General features: G+C 44.8%; 1 protein-coding gene across 1 annotated transcript in view; it reads left to right on the top strand.

The window, feature by feature from the left end:
* Positions 1-2,414: 2,414 nt before the first annotated feature.
* KMT2C (lysine methyltransferase 2C) overlaps positions 2,415-19,872 on the top strand; it is a 197,678-nt gene continuing 180,220 nt past the window's right edge. Inside the window, exon 1 of the mRNA XM_017826505.1 lies at positions 2,415-2,708. Within this exon, the coding sequence (XP_017681994.1) occupies positions 2,536-2,708 (173 nt within the window). The 5' untranslated portion in view covers positions 2,415-2,535. The remainder of the gene's footprint in view (positions 2,709-19,872) is intronic.

Genomic DNA, 19,872 nt, shown 5'->3' with positions numbered 1-19,872 from the left:
ATTTGTATATGTGTGTGTATAGATGGAGATGTTATTTTCTAATACCTTACATGAAAATGTTGCAAAAGTCTAATTTAATTACTCACAAACCTAGAAAATGAATCAATGAAGGCATTCTGTTATGAAGCGGTTCTGAAGAAAACAGGCAAGCAAAAGGCCACAGCATACCTTTTTTATTTAGTATTTTGAAGCGGACAAGTGAAAAACTCGGGAAGGAAGAGCACTGTAATGGTCTGGAGTGCTTTGTGTTTATTTTTACTTAAAAAAAAGAAATAAAAATAGCGACTAACATCAGCTCCTCCTTACCTCCCTTCCTCGTTGTACCTCTGTGCTACCCCAGGCCATTTTAGTAACTGGGACTCAAACACAGAAACCCAAACGCCACAGGAGTAACGCTCAGAGCGGGCTGTGTTTACTCGGAGCCTTGGGGGTCTATAGCTCCCCACCACGTCTGCAAGTCCGGCGAAGTTCCCGAACACGAGTCACCGCGTTCCTTTTCTGTCCGTGCGACCCGTTTCGTGATTCAGCATCTGCGCAGCGAGACCGCTCCGGCCCCGGGAGGGAAGGAGAGACGGCAGAGAGGGAGGGGCGGCCGTGCTGGGGCCCCGCGGCGGGGAGGGCGGCTCCGGGGGTGCCCTGAGGGCGGTGCCGGGCGGGGGGGCCCCGAGCCAGCTCCGCTCCAGCGGCCCCGCCGGTGCCGCTCCCGCCGCGGGCGCCGGAGCGAGTCGGGGCAGCGCCCGGGAGGAAAGTCCGGGGGCGCGGCCGCTTCCTCGCCCCGTGGCCGGACTTTTCTCCGGCTGCGACGCCGCCGCGCTTCCCTCCCCCCCCACCTTCAGAGCCCGAGTCCCTCCTGGCCTCCGGGACACGTTAAATCCCGTGTAATGAGGCTTAACCCCGCCCCGCAGCCGGGCGGGCAGGCAGCCAGCCGGGCCCCTGCCCGGGGAGCCCCCCCGTCACCCCGCCCCGAGCGGCCGCAGCTGTTCCAGCCCGAGCTGCTGGAAAGCGGCCACGCTCCCCAGACTTTGTCTCCCTCGCACACAGCGCTGAACTCTGCTCCCTCCCTCCTTCCCTTCCCATCCCCCGGGGCGCCCGCGGCTCCTCCCGCCTCCCCCGCCCCGGAGCCGCAGACGCGCGGCGGGGGGAAGGGGGGGCGCTCCTGGGGAGCCGCCGGGCTCCTGCCGCCTCCCTGGGGGTCCCCCCGCGACTCGGGGCGGGGGTGCAGCGAGCGAGCGAGCGCCGCCAGGGCGGGCATCGAGCGCTGCCCCCGGGGCCGCCGTCCTGGGGAGCGCGGGGCGGGGCGGGGGGCTCCCCGCTGCGAAGCGGCGACTCTCATCCAGACGGGGTTTTTCCTTTTCCACGAGGGAAATAAATAAATAAATAAAAATAAATTAAAAAAAAAAAAGGGCGGGGGGAGAGGGTGTGGGAGCGCCGGAGCGGCCGGGCAGCCCCCGCGGGGGTGCGGTGCGGGTGGGTGCTCGGAGCGCCCCGTGGCGCCGCGTCCCGTCCCGTCCGGTCCGGGCGCCGCTCCGCAGTTTCCCCGCAGCCCGGCGCGGCCCCGGCCCAGCCCGTGAGGTCAGTGTGGCGGCGGATGGGTGTCTGCGCCGGGGGACGGGCGGGGGGCGGGCGGGGCAGGCGCAGTGTGGGGCCGCGGCAGGGGAGGAGGAGGAGGGCGGGCGGTCGCTGTGTCTATGTGTCGCACTGTTGGGGGGGGAGGGAGCGGGGGGGTTACACACCAGGGCAGCGCCGGGATCCCTTCTCCACCCCGCGGGGAGGGGGGGCAGGGCGCCGCCTCCTCCTCCCCCTCCTTCCTCCTCCCCCTTTTTTTTTTTTTTTTCCACCCTTCCTCCTCCTTCTTTTCCCCCAAAGTTAAACTTCCTGCTCCCGGCCCGGCTGGGAAGGGGACGCGGAGCCCGGCCGGACTCAGCCCCTCGACACACACACACAACAGCTGGAGCTGTCAAAACTTCCTCCGCTCGGCCTCGGCCCCCGCCGCCTCCGCCGCCGCCGCCCGCTCCTCCTCCGCCCCCGGGGGCTCTGCGCGGGGGGAGGGCGCAGGGCCAGGGTACAATGAAGCGGCGGCCGCCGCAGCCGGGCAGCGCCGCAGCCGGAGCCGCCGCCAGCGCCCGGGGCCTCTGAGCGGGGGCGCCCAGCGGCGGGACCAGCCGCGTCTCTCTCTCTCTCGCTCGCTCTCCTCACCTCCCCCAGCCCCACGACAGACCCCGCCGAGCCGGGGAGGGGGTTATTGTGTGTGAGACCCTTCCTTCCTTCCTCTGCGCTTTCTCTTCGCACCCCCCCCTCATCTCTCCCCCCCCTCCCGCTCCCCTCCTCCTCCTCCCGCTCTCCCCATGCTGCTCCCCCTGCTACCTGTGCTGGTCGGCGGCGGCTGAGGCCAGCGATGCGAGGCGGAGGTGGAGGAGGCGGAGGTGAGGAGGAGAGGAGCCGCGGGAGCAGGAGGAGCATCGGGATCCCCATCACCATCCTCATCTTCATCCTCATCATCATCATCCATGTGTCTCTCTCGTCCTGCTGACTAGGATGTCAACGGAGGACAAGAGTCTGGTGGTGGCGGTGGTGGAGCCGCCTCAGCAGCAGCAGCAGCAGCCCCCCGAGCCTGGAGCTCCCCCCCCAGCAGCAGCAGCCACAGACAAAAGACCTAGGGGCCGGCCTCGCAAAGATGGCGCTTCCCCTTTCCAGAGAGCCAGAAAGAAGTAAGTTCAGCGTTTGTGTGTGCGAGGCAGAGAGGGGCCGGGGCAGGCGGCCAGGCGCAGGCAGAGCTGTCAGTGGAGACTCGCTGCTCGTCGCCCCCTCCCTCTGCCTAATGCCATTTTGAGAAGGGCCCTTCTTTCTTCTCCTCCTCTCCCCTTTGCACTTTCCCCTCCTCCTCCTCCTTTTTCACCTTTGTCTTCCTCCGCCTGCTCTCCCTTTCCCACTTTTCTTTCACCGTCCCTATTCCTTTCTTCTCCTCCTCCTTCAGAGTTTCTCTTTAGCTCTTCCCCCTTCACCCTCTTCCTCCTTTCCCCCCTTGCTATTGCACCTTCCCCCTTCTCCTTTTTGGGTCCGTTCCCTTCCAGGACGCTCGGCGGCTGCTTTCAGCGTCGCCCTGGGTGCTCCCTATGCTTTGACGGTGTTTCCTCGGCGCTTTCTCCCCCCTTGTTATACCCCCTCCCTCTTTTTTTTCTGGAAGGAAAAGCACGGTTCTCGACGGGTGGCGGGGAGGACACCCCCTCACCCTCCCCTCCCCGCGCACACACGCAAAGTTGAGGCAGGAGTTTCTGGGCGGCGCGGGGGGAGCTGTCAGCGGCCGCCGCTCCGAGGGGACGCGCCGGCGGGACGGTGCCGAGGCACAACAAACACACGGAGGGAGGGGGTGGAGGAGGAGGATGGCGGGGGGAGCCTGGTTTCCCCGGCGCTGGCACATCTCCCTTCACCGCGGCCTCTCCCCGCCGGGGGCGCGGGCGCTCCCTCAGCCCCGGCGCTCCCCCCGCCCCGTCGGGCCGCTCCCGAGGGGCCGCCCCGCTCCCGCAGCCCCGGGCGGGGATCCCGCAGTGCCGGGCGCCGTGGGGTGGCCCGGGGGTGGCCCCGCTGTGGGTGCCCGAGGTGCGGGGCCAGGCCGGGCTCCGCGAGAGGTTTCCCGGGGAGCGCCGCTGGCGCGCTGGCTGCGCTCCCCCGCGGGTTATTTTTGAGTAGGATGGAGCTTGCCATGGCATAGCTGATGGCAGCGGTAATGGGGAAAGCTGGGCAGCACGTTTGGAGAAGGGAGCGTCGTGATGTGGCCGAAACAGCCTCTGCGCTGCGGAGTCTGTGCGAGCCTCGGGGTTCAGAGGTTGTTCCCTTTGTTTTGAGGGACGCGCTCGGTTTGATACCCCCAAGTGTGTTTGCCCTGGTGAATTCCTGGCGCTTCCCTGAACGCCCACCCCAGACCTCATTGCCAGTTTCCGCGTTGGAATCATTCCGGTTGGAAAAGACCTTTAAGGTCAAGTCCGACGATAAGGTCACAGTGGAAGTCCAAAACATGACAAGGGGGTTCTGCTGGGCTGGACCTAAACACGTGCAAAGGCTATGCTTTCCTCTGCTTGTTTTTACATGTATATGTTATAGACAGAATTAGTATTAGTTTGGGATATGTGGATTTTATTTTTTTTGGCTGTTGTCATTTATGAAAGTTTCCCTTCAAAGATTTTCATGTCCCACCTGGTTTTGGGGAAGGTGCATTGGTTGCAGCTCCCTCTTTTTGTTATCCTACCTATTCACTTGATAAAAATTTTCATATAGTGATCATTGAAAGTAGTTGGCAAATATGTACGAGCAGTAGAGTTCTTGGATTCATCTCCTTTAAGCTTAGTTTTATATACTTGGTTTTTATTTCTACGTACAGAATCCAAACCTTACATAGGAAACCTTTCAATGTTTTATTTTAAAGGAGTTTTTTGGAAGAAAAATGCCACTGAAATGTACCAGTCTGCACAAAGAACCTAAATATTGTAATTTGTGAAAATTGGCATATTTTATTAGGCCAGTTTGAGGTTGTGTATACACTCTTGAGGAAAAGTGGGTGCTAAAGAGGTAATTCCTTGTCTTCAGTTAGGTTTGCATTGTCATAGGAATGTTGTTGTCTAGTTTTAGGAGGAAATAAAATTTTCCTGTAAAAATATGGAGTTATGCTGACATGAGTGTTTGTGTAAGAGCTGGAAATTAAATTAGCTGAGACAAAAATTAAAATGAATCAATACTCTTTTTCTTCACCCTCTGATTGTTCCTGGCTGGTGTGGTGCTCAGTGTCCTGCTGCATCTTTGTGGAAGTCCTGTACTGTTGGTAAAGGCATTATGAAAAAGTCATAAATGCTTTTGAAACCAGGATTTTATAAAAAGTAGTTATTTTCTAACTTTCATGGTGTAGGTATAAACGGGTCTTTTTTAGTTGCATCCATTTTTGGGAGAAAATGGTTTTATTTTGTAAGTTTTGCTATTTACAAAATACTGATTACAACTAGCCTATCAAATGTAGAAATAAGCTAAGTAAAAATATTTTCTATCTTCTTCTTATGACTTGTCTTCCTTTTCACTTCTGTGCTTTCCATTTGGATTAATGTGCCTCATGTAAACCAGATAAAAGAGCATATGTCAGACCATTTTCTGTACTGTAATCACATGTCTAAATCACTATTAGCCAGTCAAATTGTTCAACTGCTTTATCCCATTATAGGAAATGTTCCACTGAATGTTCAGTCTAAGTGCAGTCTAAGTAATGATAAAATGAAGAGCCCTGCATTAAACTGGCAAACTCAAAATAGAATAATTCCTCAGCTATGGATGCTTCCATTAAAGAACGATGCCATATTGGAGAGTGCTGTAGGTTGGTGTTTTACCCTCTTGAAGGCCATGTTTTTTAGTAAGTTTAATGAGTTTAAGCAGACAGATGGAAAACTGCCTCAAATCTGCTCCTGTGAGATGCCAAGGATTCTCAACTCTTCCCAGAAGTAGACTTATGGTAAGGGAGCACAGGTTTCTTCAGTAGGACAGTGCTGCCCATGTCTCTCTCATTCTGTGTTTTATCTGGTTATCAGTAAAAACTCCAGTGGTGCTGTGGACACAGATAGATACAGGGAACTGTGGAGGCTTCCTGTGGGTGGTGAACTGGGAATCAGTACCATCAGTACCTGGAGAGGTATAGATGGTAGAATGTGATGCTGGAACAGCATTTTAGCACTGTTTGAAGGATGTAGCTTCATGATAGCATTGTCAGGAGAGTTGATCTTAGGTGAACAGTTCATTTTTGTTATTTATATTGTAATTGTGCCTAGAGGCCAGGGCACCATTTTACTACAGGCAGTACAAATGCATAAGCAAAGATAGCTTCTGCACAAACAATTTCTTAATTTAAATGTAAAGATAAGACAGCATGTAAATGTAAGAAATGTATTGGGAAAGCAGGAGGGAGCTGTGAGAATGCTGTGAGCAAAAGAACATGCAGAAGTTCAAGTACCCTGGCTATCTCAGCATCGGGGAATGATTCAGAGGCATCCGACTTGGAGGACGTATTTAGAGGAGGGTAACATTGTCACCCCGAGGATTTTCACGGATAGCTTGTTTCCTGCCTGAAGTGCCAGACCAACACCCGTATTTTCTCCCTTGCTTTGTGACAACGGGGTATCTGTACAGAACAGTGGTTCCAATTGGAGAGGTGGAGCAAGAACAGGCTGTGCAGAGCCCTGAAATTGAGAGCAAGTAGGCTATTCATGATATGGTTCATCAGGAAGAAGGAAGAACACACAGAACTATCATCAAAGCAGTGAACGAGGAAAACGTTTTTGTAGTATCACCTTACAAATAAATTTAAAAGGCAGAGAGATTGCACTTACGAAAGCCAAAAAAAGAGGATAAAGTTGCATTACTGAAGCTAGAACATGATGGAGAAGAAAGAAGCTTTCAGATGCAAGGTCAAAAGAGAGCTCTTGCTGGTATTGTATGGGAAAAATGGGAATAATTAGGTGCCATCTCATTGTATGGCCTGAAATCTTCAAAACTTTAATCCTGTGCTTGGATTATAGCTCAAGTTCCAGGGTATGGACCTGAAGGATAGGAATGTGATCAAAAAGAAGTTGTAGGGGAAGAGTTCTGTTTCAACTATATTGTCATTGTATGAACAGCTGGTTACTCATGAAAATGTATCAGAATAGTATTGTACAGGTGCGGCAAACATTTTTTTAATCTATTTTAAGTACTAGAGCTTTATTAATCTCTACAGGTTATAAGCAGCACCAACAGATGTAGCTTCTTAGAAAAATTTAGTAGCAGAAGTTTCCTGGATTGCAACCCTGGTAACAGTCACTTTGTAGTTCAATGTCTAAGCTCACTGTAAATTTTATTTTCAGCATCCATCGATCTTTGATGTATGTTACAAATTATTTTTGCAAATGCGTGCAGTTTAAAACAGCATAGGATAAAGATTTCAAAAAGCGTGAAATTTGTGGAAAGCATTTTATGTGTTTATTTTTAATTATCCGGGTTTTAATTTCCATCCTACTTTTTCATTACTTTGGCCAACGTAAACTGCAGTGGGTTTGCAAAGGCCATCGATTTCACACATGCAGATAGTTTTGAGGAGCCTTAAGCATATCGTTTTTGCCAGGAAATGATTATTTGAGAGTTTTTATTATCACTTTAGTTGCATTTGCATTAGGGTAGGCCAGTATTTAAAGATACGTACGCTCTACAAAAGAATGTTAATGTGTTGGTTGGAGCTTCATAGCTCAGCTGTGTTTTCTTTAGTTCATCAGACACCTTCTATATTATATCTGTGTCTTTGCTTGCCTGCCCTTTTCTCGCTTCAAAATTTAACACTTGCAAATGTAAAGTTTATATTGCGTTGTAGAATAAAAATGTTCCTAAGCACACGCTCGTAGTTAGGGAAGGTCATTTGCTACCTGGCAGGACCGAGGTCTTTGGATGGACGAGCTCTGTACAACCGTTGTACAGATAAGGGTTAAAGTATTAAAGCAAACAGAGGCCTGTACAAGCCACGTGTATCAAACTGTTTGGCCCAAAGCCAGGAGGTACATGCAGGATCACACAGTGAGGAGGTGAGGCTTCCTGACGTGACGTTGGCTCTTAGAAGGCCTTTCCAGTCCCTTGCAGAACGGGGCTGAGCTACATGGAGCGGGGTCCCGGGGGAGCCTTGTGCCATTTTCTTTGGCAGGCCATGTTACGTGACTTCTTCCACCACAGTCGAATTACCAAGCAATTCCCCACCTGCCTTAGGTAGTTCTTGCATAGGAGCCTGGCTTAAACTGCTCACAGTGCTGTTTTGCTCAGGGGGTAAATGATACCTGCATTAACCTTTAGATTTTCGGTTCTTGGTAAGGACTTGTGTGATGGGTGGGCTTTACTGAATTGTTTTGCCACATTCTCAAAACTGTTAAAATGTGGATTTCACTTGTGTCTTGAGGGTGAGTGAAGTTAGGCTTAATGTTGGAAATGGATACACAGTTTGAAACGGACTGGACTTGCTGTGAAGAGTTGAGACCTTTTTGGTTTTTTTGACATTGCAGTTGTTAGTTTGTTAATGTTTGTATTTGATGACCCGTTGATCTTCACTTGTGGTGAGAGGACCTTCAAGAGCTGTTGGACAGTATCGTGATGTATCAAGTGTGATGGCAAAATCTCATCATATTGGTCATAGGGCATGTCTTGGCCCAGTCTCCTGGTTGCTACTCTCTGAGCGATTTACACACCAGGCATGTCTTCATCCTGCATGCAGTGACACAGGAGACTTTTTCCTGGTTTAAAACAATAAAACAGTTCAATTTTCTTGGCTTTGCTCGTGGATTTTTTTTTTCTTGTTAGCATGTTCAACTCCTACTAACTTCTTGTCATTGTTCTTTCATAAGATAAGTAATTGGAAATGGATATTTCTATTCTTTGCTGTAATTTTAGTTGAGAGATGGTTTTCCAAGGCAGTTGGCTTGCTGAGAATAGGTAAGCTCTCCCTTTCTCAGGGTGGAGTTGTTTTTTAACTCCTCGGCCCGGCTGTCCCACAGCAATATTGGGGGAGTAGCAAGGTCATGTATTACTAGGGAAAACAGAGTTTCCTTATCCATCATTGGTGATTGCTCCCTTACATTATTATACAGCGAGGCTATGGAATTAACTTTTTAAGAAATGCTGTCATAGGTACACTAAAATGTTATTAACTGCTAAATAATTAAGCAACCAAGAACTTCGAGAAATAAATTTTCTCTTTCTATGTTTAATATATTTGATCACCAGTTCATGCAATCTGCATGGTTCATATAGCCTGCATAAATACAGAGAAGTAAGATTTTACTGCACCAAGTACTTTTTGCTAGTAGCTTGCATTGAGTTCTGCATTTTTGGTTTTGGGTTTTCTGGGTTTTCTTAGTAGAAGGATGGCCATTCCTTAGTTAGTCAAAATAAGTTTGGGCACTCGCTTCAACAGCAACATTGAGTAAGGTCTTCTAATAGCATTGGTGCTTTTGAAAGCAAATAAAAAGAAGTAGGAAACCCCTTAAAAATCTAGAAAAGTCATTACTTAGAGAAACATAGGCAGTGAGTGTATGGAGCACATCAGGTGGTTACTTTCCCCAAGCCCCATAAATCTTAGGCTGGTTCTGGCGGTGAAAAGGAGCAGCAGCGCTGCCCTCCCTCCCCTACCAGCTGTTTGTTCTGTCCCCTGTGCTGACCCAGGCATTCGTGGTGAGCTACGTTGGGAAACTGAGCTGGGTTAGGACTAACCTGGCAAAGAAACGTGTTTGTGATAGCACGAGGGAGGAGGCCACAGCAAGGGCCAGGCTGTGGAGAGGCAGAGCTGCGGCTCTGGGCTGCACTGCCAGCCTGAAGTGGTGCCTGAGAAGGTAGAGCCTTGGTTGCCTGAAATTGGAGGGTGTTTGGTTCTCAGGCTGACTCCTTTGAGTTCTTCAACGTAGCAGCTGTTTCAGGAGATTGAGATTTTTACAGCCTGTAGTCATAAATGCTGGATAATTGGTTGTTTAAAAAAATAAATAATGTTGAGAGGGTTCTTCACAGCAGATAGACAGAGGAGTTGTTCTCATCTCTCTTGCCCCAGACATGGGCATTGATTAAATAAAAAATTTCAGTTCTCGCTTTGATCCTCAGAATCATTCTTAAATGGAATATTCAAAGTACCCTCAAATAACAGTGTAAGTAAAATGTTTTATGTTAGCAATAGTTTCTGGTATTCTAAAAGCTCCTTCCTACAAGTATATCAATATATAGGCACTATAATAAAATCACACAAGATCTTGCTTCTTTCAGAATATTCTTTCCTTTCACATTTTTTGGAAGTATTTTTGTTAAATCCCACATGCACCAAATCCTGTTGCCAGCCATTCCAGTATGAACTTATAATTACTAATTTTCAGTGCTGTATTTATCAACATTCTAATTGCTTTTCTTGAAGAAACTCTTGGAAGCCCTACCAAACTAGGATGCCTCCCCCTCAGACTTTTGGCATTGAGCAGGGGGAGAAAAAGAGGCCTTTTTCTCTTCTGCTGCATCATTACTGAAAATAAATTCTTGCCAAAACCAGTTTTAATTAGGCTATCAGGAAAAAAAAGAAATCAACTTTAGGAAAATTTACCAATTTTTTATTTTGCCTATTATATTTTTATTTTCCTTGGAGCATATGCAGTTGAGTCACTTGTATGGCACAATAAGATAATAGGAATTTTTGGTAGTGAAGCCGTGGTCTAAATGTGCTGTCTCTGCCACTAAACATTTGCTGACTTCTTAGGTGACTGTTTGGGAGTGCCACGTGGAAGCCTTGGCTAATCCAGAATGACTTCTGGAACATCCCAGGGTTCATGGAACCAGGGATGTTCCAACAATGGTGTCTACCCTCCTGTTTTGGCTTGGAGTAAAGACTCTGCAGTGTTCTTAGGGAATGTTTTCTCAACAAAACAGGATAGGGTGGCTCCATATTGTTATTAATATAGGGAGGAACAATTCTGTTTTAAAAATTGGGAGATTAGTAAGCCATTTCACAGAATGTGAATTATATTGGTGTTTTGTTTTTTTTTTTTTTTTTCCTGGAGCGTGGAGTTCGGAGGCACAATGAAATTCTTTTAAATAAAATTAATATTTAGTTTTCTTATATCACCACAGATAAATGGAACTGTACAGCCAAAAAAGACTTCAGGGTGATCTTGTTCATCCTTCTGTGTTGTGTATCTGTACCATTTCTGACAAGTGGTTCCACAACTTCTTTTGAAGTATTTAGTGAGTGCAATTTCTCCTGTATCTTCAGGCAATTGGTTTCAGTAACTAATTTTGTAAAGTATAAAATAAATATTCTTTACTGCTGATTAAGCTACTTTTGTCTTGTATTACTCACAGTTAAGACTCCACAGCTGAAATGGAAAACAATTTTTATGATAAACTTTTATTTATGAGGAGGTTGTCTCCTTTGTTCTGCACTGAACAAGCTTGACCTCTATTAGCAACATAATATTGATTTACCTGATTTGTCCTTTGAAAGATTGCTAATCTTTATTAAGTTTCACTTGGCTGATGTGAACCACTTTTCAATTTATCAGGATGATTTTTGTTAGGATCTTGCCCTGTAAAATATTCACAGCCTCAGCCATGTGTCAAATGCAGCTCTTCTGCGTGCGTGAATATCCACATGCAGGTCCTGGAGCAAGGGACTTTCTCGTGGTGTTCTCCCACCTTGACTGAAAAGAATTTGCAAATAAATACTCCTTGAGTGCTGTAGCTCTTTGTTGCCAGCCTGTCTCAGGGCGTTTTCAGCCGGACTGTATTAGGGAAGATGATCATTCGTAGCTTAGAGATTACTTCTCTCTGTTTCTGAAGCATTGTGTCAAATCCTTCCAGTCCCGCTGACTTGAATTTCCCTGATTATTTAGCCTAGCAACAAAATCAGTTTTTTGCTACAATAAATCTGTTTTATGAAGGCTGAAATACAGAAAATGGCATTTGAGCCTGTTTTGTTATCCGTTTGTTCTTTTTTAACGCTGTTTGTACAGACTTTTGTGTTTTTCCTCTTACTTCTAAAATATTTCTGAAACTTTGTTTGCCTTTTATATTGCACAGTGGTAATACTGCATGCTGTGCTTTTATCTCCTCTGATTTTTATCCCTGACAATTTATGCTGTTCCTTTATATTCATTAAAATGCCCTTGTTTCCATTCCTAATATGACTCTTTCTAGTTTCAGACCCTTATTACTGACTGCTTTTGATGCAGTCCGTATTGTTCATACTACATTTCCTATCTCTCCCCTGCTTTGGAATAGTTTGCCATTGTGCAAATTCCAGTACAATAACTGCCAGTCCTCCTTTAAATCGCAGTCTCAAGGGATTCTAGTAACAAGTTCAAAGAGTTTGTTTAAATTTGCTTTTCTTATTTCAGTTAATTGAAGATAAAAATTTGTTCTCCTTTCTGCACTGCTCTCACTTTCCCCCTTCCTTGGCACAGCGAGTGCTTCTTGTTACCACTTCCAGCCAAATCACTGTACACATTGAGATGTTTAAAATGGAGCCTGCCCTAATAGAGTGAAGTGTGAAGTAACTGCTCTTCTGGCACCCTCAACTTTGTGAAACAGTTGTCCTCAGCGTTTTCACAAACATGTTGGGCTGTTTGTTCTGTTATTTTGGTTTTCTATTAAACGTATGGATGATGAAGGCCTCCTCTTACCCTCAAGATACGTGCTCTGAAAGCTTCTGTTAGCTGATTCCAAAGACTTACCAGCTTCCCCAAATTTTTCTCTCCCAGCCTATCCAGTTCCTTATTCCCTAGTTCCCATTCTTTGTTGCTTATGTGTTTGTTTCTGCTCCAACTTTTTTCCTTCTCTGTTTTTTCCCCTCCTTGTAGTAAAAGCAAGTGAGTATTTTTTTTCTTACTGTGGCCCACTGAACTGCATGAGACTAGAACTTCACTTAGAAATGGGCCAGATGCTTTCCATTGTGCGGAAAGGCTTGGGAAAGGGAATTTTGAAATAAAATTCAAAGTAAAAATTGCTGCTCGTTTCAGTTCCCCTAAATTTTGCCATTTGTAAATAGGGCTAATTCATGGCTGTTGCTTGTGTTTTGTATTGATGAGTGGCATGGCTGTAGCCAGCAATAGTGTTCTGGCACCTGAAGCGCTTGGCTTCTTGTCTGTGCTTGTGAGAAACCCGGCAGGGAATGTTTGGAGTCACTGGTCACTGTTGTCCCCATTGTCAGATGATTCCAGCAGTTGCTCGGGCAGTTTTGCCCCAGACCTGCCACCACTTTGCCAAACAGTTCTCAAGGCTGGCCCAAGGTTTCGTTTCGTGTGGGCCACGCATTGTTCCCAGCGTAGTTTGCATGTGGCTGCTTTGTGTGGGAGTTTGGGAATCAGATAGCAATGGATGGAGGCTGCTCAGTGCTGGTCGGCCTCAAGGCCAACATCACCAGCTAAGTTTAATTTACTGGTGGAACTACAACCGGTGTTTTTGTTTTGTTTTGTTTTTAAGAAGGAATTCAATGAATCTGATAGAATTATCATCTGTTTTACTTTCAGCCTCCTGGGCAAACACTGTGCCACAGTTAATGTTCTCTAACCCGTAGGGATGCAAGTTTAGGAAGAACAGCTCACAGCAGAATTGCTCTAGAGGGAGCAGAGGAGATGGGATGTACAAGCCATGAGGCTCTGGGAAATGCTGGCTTTCAGTGCTACTTCTGACACACAATGTTTCCAGGTTCACCTTTCTCGTAATTAACCCTGCATCAGGCATCCTGGTAGAGAGTTGTACAAATGAAAGTGCAGAACAGATTCAGCAGGAATTCTAATTTATTTTTCTACCAGTGTCTTTCAGAAACCCTTTAGGAGACAAGTGGGCCCAGAAATGGGAGGGTAACTCAAGAAATAAATGATCTGTAAGCAAGATTATTTAAAGAAATTATCCCTAAGGTCTTTCACGTAGCAGTAAGTGCTGTCTCATAGCTGACTATGCTGTTGCCTCTTTCTGTAAGGGAATGGGAGAGTATCCTTTGTCCTGTGGTGTGCTGTGAACAGCTTGGAGATACGTTACTGTGTTACCAATATATTTGTTGGTAAAGAATAAATACAAAAGCTTGGTAAATTGCCTCATATTTTGTGTACTCTGTATGTGGTCTTCTCAGACAAGGCTATGCTGGTAGAACAGAACAGAGAAAGTACTGTTTGTGTGTGAACCTACTTTATGGACAAGCAGAAAATCTTGATCTCAAGGCTCGTTAACCGGACACTGTCAGTGGGGGTTTTAAATTACTGATAACTTAATGTAAATAAATATTTGTTTAGGAATATTTTCAGTTTACTTTTTTTGATTCATGTATCTCTTTTTATTTTATTTGCTTTAGACTGTCTTGATAGGCAAAAAGAACCTGTTTTTAAATTGTTAGCTTGACCATGTTATTTTAAAGCCTTTTTTTTTAGACCAATGAGATTTTCTCATCTATACTTAGTTAACGTGCTCCCACTTAGAAAAAGTGAAGTCATAACTGTCTTGGACATGTTTAAACTTGTTGAGTTGAAGCTTCAGCTCTCAGCTATCCCATATCTTCTCAAGTGCACTGTTTTCCTTGTGTAGTTAGAATTTGGGAAAGTATTGTGATAGGCGTTGGTTAGCGGGCTTTTATCTAAAGACTATAAATGTTGTTAGATGAAGCTGTTGAGTTTTTCTGGCTCTTTACTCTCTCTCTCTTTTTCTTTTTTTTTTTTTTTTTCCTTTTTGTCACCCAATATGTAGCCTGAGCTGAACCTGGGGAATATACAGTGACCACGTCATGTGGTGTGGGAGCATATTCCATAACAACCATTAGTAATGGGCCTTGGGGACAGGGCAGAGACTGAATTCTAGCTCCTGTAGTCATGCCACCCAGGTTTATTTTCCAGGAGTACTGTGATGGTCTAGTTTCTGTCTGAATTGTTTTCTTTAAAAGCTTTAAAGGAATAATTATATTTATTTTACTATTTTAAAGGAGCTTACTCATGAATAGGAGGAGTAAGTGTACTCAAATTCTGCTGAAGTCTTTATGCTTAGTCAGAAGAGAGAGGGAGGTATCTCTGAAATGCAGTTTTGATGAAGTTGGGTCTGAGCAAGGGCCATCTAGTAGGAAATTGTAGACAAAGGTGTTTAGGTGTGATTTAGGCCATCTGAGTATCACCTTTATGCCCTGATCTCTGTTCTCTGTACTTGGCGTAATTTATTTCAAATAGGGTCCCCCCATCAGATTTCAGCACTGTGTATAATTGCACAGCTATGTAAACAAGGAATTGAACTTCAAAATGTTTGTAAACCATTTTGGGAACTGACTCTGACCTGCTTAGAGCAGGAGGTTGGACTAACTGACCCCTGAGGTCTTTTTCAACTTGAGTTATTGTATGATCCTCTTCTGTGAGCAAGCCCTCTCATGGTCATGTCCATTATTTATGTGGTACCCATTGCTTTTACACAGTGAATGATGTGTAATAACCTTTATTTTGTAGGTGATTTCGTGTATTATTTCTTGAAAGAAAATAATTTACTAAATCTCTTTGTTTCATTGTCTGCATTCCTTATTCCCTTTGTCACCTGATACTTGCCTTATCTATTAATCTGTGTGTTTGCACGTATTCTAAATAAATTATTTCTTCCTTACTATGTTGGGATTGTTTTTTGTCAGAAATGTGTCACTTGGCACTCCAGATTTTAAAGAGTATATTTGAAAGTTTATCTTCTAGAAAAGGGTAGGGCTATTTTGATTACTTTAAAGCAAATATGTCAGAATTTATTTTCTCATTGGATTTCCATCATGCACTGTTGAAAGCAGTTTTGTCCTGCCTGTGCTAGCAGCTAACAATGCATGTCAGTAGCAATGAGTCATTTTTTAATGGCTTGAGAGTGTTTAGTTATTGTCTGTGTGCTACCTCTTCTCTTTTTTGCATCTTCTTTTCAGCTTGTGGTCTTTTCATCCATATTGGTTTTTAGTCCTTTCTGAATTAATTCACTCACCTTTTTATTTCTTTTTCTCATAAAGAAAATTTTCTTCAGGAACTGTAGTGATAGGACTAAGGGGATTGCCTTCAAAATGACAGAGGGCAGGTTTAGATCAGATGTTAGGAAGAAATCCTTTACTGTGAGGGTGGTGAGACACTGGAACAGGCTACCCAGAGAGGTGGTGAGAGCCCCATCCCTAGAAACATTCAAGGCCACGTTGGAGGGAGCTCTGAGCAACCTGGCCTAGAGGAAGGTGTCCCTGCCCATGGCAGGGGGGTTGGAAATGGATGACCTTTAAGGTCTCTCCAACCCAAACTATTCTGTGATTCTAAGGGATACTACATTATCATTTTAGTTATGTAACAGAGTTTACCACTGGCAGCACTCAGCAATGGTGTCAAACACACGGGTCATGAGACTCTGTCTCTTGTGCAGTGTTTCTCTAAGAAAGCACCTCGTGCTGTGCTGCTTCAATGCCAGGTAAAATAGCGCTGTTGGAAAAGCAAAGAGGTGACTAAGGAAATCTGATTCCCAGAGATAATGCGAAATTTGAAGACCTATATTTTTTTCTTTCAAATATTTTGGTTTTGAAATGCTTTTTAACCTGATACAGCCTATGCTTCTCCATTGATATTGCCATTTGCCTTGTGGCACTGGACATGGTGACATTTTGTGAGTTCAAGCTCCCTTGTGAGATTTGTGCTGATGCTCTGCAGGTAAATATCAGCCATAGAGGCAAGAGGGGACACTGTGGCTTGTTCTGAAGGGTTTTTACCTCAAATTCATATTCATCAGTCAATCAAATGTAGTAGTAGGCTTTGTCTGCCATCTCTGTCACTGGGACAGTAGCCTTTGGCTGAAGCATGGAAAGACATCAGGGAAGAAGGACACCTTGAGCCTTTTGAGTTTTATTTGCCAAAACTTGTCAGTCAAAGCCATAATAAGAGACAGAATTTGATGTTTTCTATGTGGAAAGCTATTTCAATTACCTAACTTACATTACTGTTCAGATTTTATTTCTACAAGCAAGCTTGCTAGATATGACATCTTAGATGTAATGGCTTTAAATCAAATTTATCATAGTATGTTAATGTGGGCATGTAGTTAATACACCAAATGTGTTTCTTGGCTGTGTGACATGCTGCCAACCTATCCTGGGGTCCAGATATGATCTGGTTCATGCTCACAAGAAGAGAGAACAGGGAAGAGGAAATACACCATTTGGAACCACTTTGGAACCTTTATTTTTGTTTTTATTTCTTACTTCTAGCAATGGAATCTATCTCTAGAGACTTAGTACAGGTTAGAAACTAAGAACTTCCATACCTCTTCAAATGCAATAAAAAAAGAAGTCAGTCATCTTCTGTTTAATCCTTTGGCATAGAAAGTGGAATTTACAGAGAAGCTGTAAACAGGAGAGGGTGGTTCAAGTTTCTGTGTAGCATGGGAGCATAAAGGGGTGCTAGAAGGTAAAATGCCTTTACATTTCAGTAGGATTGCCATGCTAAGGGAAAATATTTGCATGTCCTTTTCTGCTTGTTGTCCTTTTGTAGCTTGATACTTAGGGCTTAATCTCGAGTTGTTGTGATTATAATATAATATTCTTAAAAATCCATTGATGATCTTGGACATAGATCAGCAGAAGTTAGGAAGAAGCAAATGTTTGACAGAGAAACACATTTTTGTGCTCTTAATATATCCATCTTTGTATGTTGTAAAATGAATGAAGTAACAAATCAGATGTATGACCTAGCAAGAGTAACCTAGTAATACTTCTGGTGGGAAGCCCACGTCGCTTATTTGTGTATGTGTTGCACCTGAAATTCTGATTGGAATATATTGGAAGTGGTGACTTATGTGTTTCTGAATTTCTCTTGGTTGCTGTGAAGAAACATTCTCCAAAAGTTAGGAATCGTAAATAGGGCCTAATACAAAGAGATACTGTGTGGTTCACTCGATGTGTCTTGATTAATTCAAGAGTTGTATCCTTGAGTTAATCGATTTGAGCTTGGAAAAAAACAGTCTACCATATGTATAGACATAAGTTTTTATCTTAATCATTAAATCTATCACTTCTGTTGCTTACCAAAAAAAAGAAATCTGTCTTAGCAGAGGCGACTGATCCCATTTTCCCCATGTACATTTTCTTGGCAGAGGCATTGGCATTAAACAGTTCCTGCCTTGCCATCCTGGCGACACACGTTTGTGGAGATGTGTGAATCGGGGCAGGAAATTACTGCAGACAGAATTGCTTTGCCTTTTCTTGGTGTCCAGCCCCACTGCTTCTTGCTGGGTTACCCTGTAGCAGGATCAGTCCATGAGTGTGGTTCATAACATGATCCAACACACAGGTGAACGGGAACAGTTCGGAGGCTGGGAAGAAGAGGTGTGGGGTGGGATCAGCTTCAGTTAGAACTGCTGCCCAAGTTGTTCCTTTAGCCCCTTGTGGAATCCTACTGAGTGCAACTTATGGGTAGTTTGTGTGGTGTCAACATGGCTGGTGTTTGGACCATGTCTGACTGCGCTGTAGTAAAATTGCACTTTGTCCTTCCTAAGATTTTCATGGCAATTAATGTTCTTTTACAGTAAAAGAACTAAATCTCGCCTCTGATGTGATGGAAAATGCATCTCTGTTCAAAACTCTGGGGAAGAAGGCAGCCAGCTAATATGGCTTCATACCTGTTAGCTTGCATCTTGGATCACATGAACAGCAGGGAAAAGTACTAAGAGTAATTTAATATTATTATTTTAACCAGCTATTATTAAATTACAACTTGTCTTGTTTGTGCTAACATACTTAAACTTGTCAGGTGACCCATTACCTGATATGTTAAAACCTGCATTTTTTAATGGAGTGTAACATTTGAAAATATCTGCAGGTTTGAGGTACAGCAGCACAAACAGCCCTGTGAATTGATGTAGCCTCAGTCGTGCTGCTGGGGTGTCACCTCAGACAGTACTGCAGCCAGGGTTGGAGTGGAAGCTTATCAAAACAGGCCGTTGTGGGATAGATGACACACTGTAAACTTGGTGCTCCAGCCTTGCTTAACCCGCTGAGTCTAAACAGAAAAACTCATTTTGTTTAATACAGTTTGGGAGATCCACAGCTTCTATCTGCTGTTTGGTATCTCCTTTGGTTTAAGAGGAGCTTAATCTCAGAATAACTCGTTAGAAAAATGTTTAAACTCTGGATGTCCAAGAGGGACTTGTCCTGGTTGAACCCAAAGGACTGTTGAGTGCCAAAGGGAATAGGCAAAGTGATTAATGTTTCAGTAGTGGCTTCGCAATTCACCACTTGTTGGTTGGACCAAAGCAACCCACCCTTAGTGCAAAATAAAACCCTGACATTTACCATCTCTGCTAAGGTTTAGACTAACATATTTAACCTCCTCATTGCAGCAGACTGAGTGTGCTAATACGTGTGGTTACAGAGATGTGCTGATAAGCTGTAGCTTGATAGCTTCTTGTAGCCAAATATATTTATGTGTCCGTACCTGTACTAACATGGCACAATGGCTCTTATACAATAGTTACTTGTTTCAGAGTAAACACCTGGAGATTTTTTCATGTGAGTGCTTTCTTTTTAAAATTTTATCTTCATCTCTGCAGAATTGGTTTGATAAAAACTTTCCTGTAGGCCAGGCACCTGGAGTGTGTTTCATCTGGAAATGTAAGGAGAGGCAGTGTTGGTCCACTCTCTCTACCTGGATAGATCCTGCTGTGTGAATCAGTGTGGGAATTTGGGCTTATTTTGTTCTCAGAAGTGAGATGGTCTTTTTTAAGCTCCTCGTTGCATTTACTGAGAATGTCTCTAAGCAGTACTGATAAGGCAATACTGAACTTACTTGCTTGTCCACAACAGAGGATGCCCAAGGTTAAGTATGTCCAGTTGCAGCTCAGTGTGACAGAAGAGAATTTGACAAAAAAAAAGTACTAAGATGAGTGAGAAAGTAAACATAATGCATGGTCTTACTTCTATTTGTCAGACCAGTCACATTATTGTTGTCAATGTGTCAACCTGTGTCTTGCAGATGTCTGATACCTAAACAAATTTTAAGAAAAACTTAAGATTGACAGAAGCAAAGCATTACACAACAGCTGCTTCAGGGTTTTTGCGTGAAGGGAAGTTGAACAAAGGCAGTTGTGTTACTACTCAAATTGGCAGACCGATTGGTTTGCAAGTATCTATCAATACCAGTGAAGTGACACTTGCGTAATGTTTTCTTGATTTGTTTTTCTCTCTAGAGGAGAAGAAGAAAATTGGCAGGGAGCATTTGAAGGATTAGGAAAGAGCCGTTTGTAGATGGACATTTGTCAAGTTTTGCTTTCTTAGCTCGTCCATTCCAGATTCTTTTGGAGAAGTGTAGAGCAGCCTGAAAAATGTTGGGGGGGGGG

The sequence above is a fragment of the Lepidothrix coronata genome, unplaced genomic scaffold (assembly GCF_001604755.1).
Source record: "Lepidothrix coronata isolate B3197 unplaced genomic scaffold, Lepidothrix_coronata-1.0 Scaffold128, whole genome shotgun sequence".
In the NCBI taxonomy this organism is placed as follows: domain Eukaryota; kingdom Metazoa; phylum Chordata; class Aves; order Passeriformes; family Pipridae; genus Lepidothrix; species Lepidothrix coronata.
This window is presented reverse-complemented; position numbering and strand designations above follow the sequence as displayed.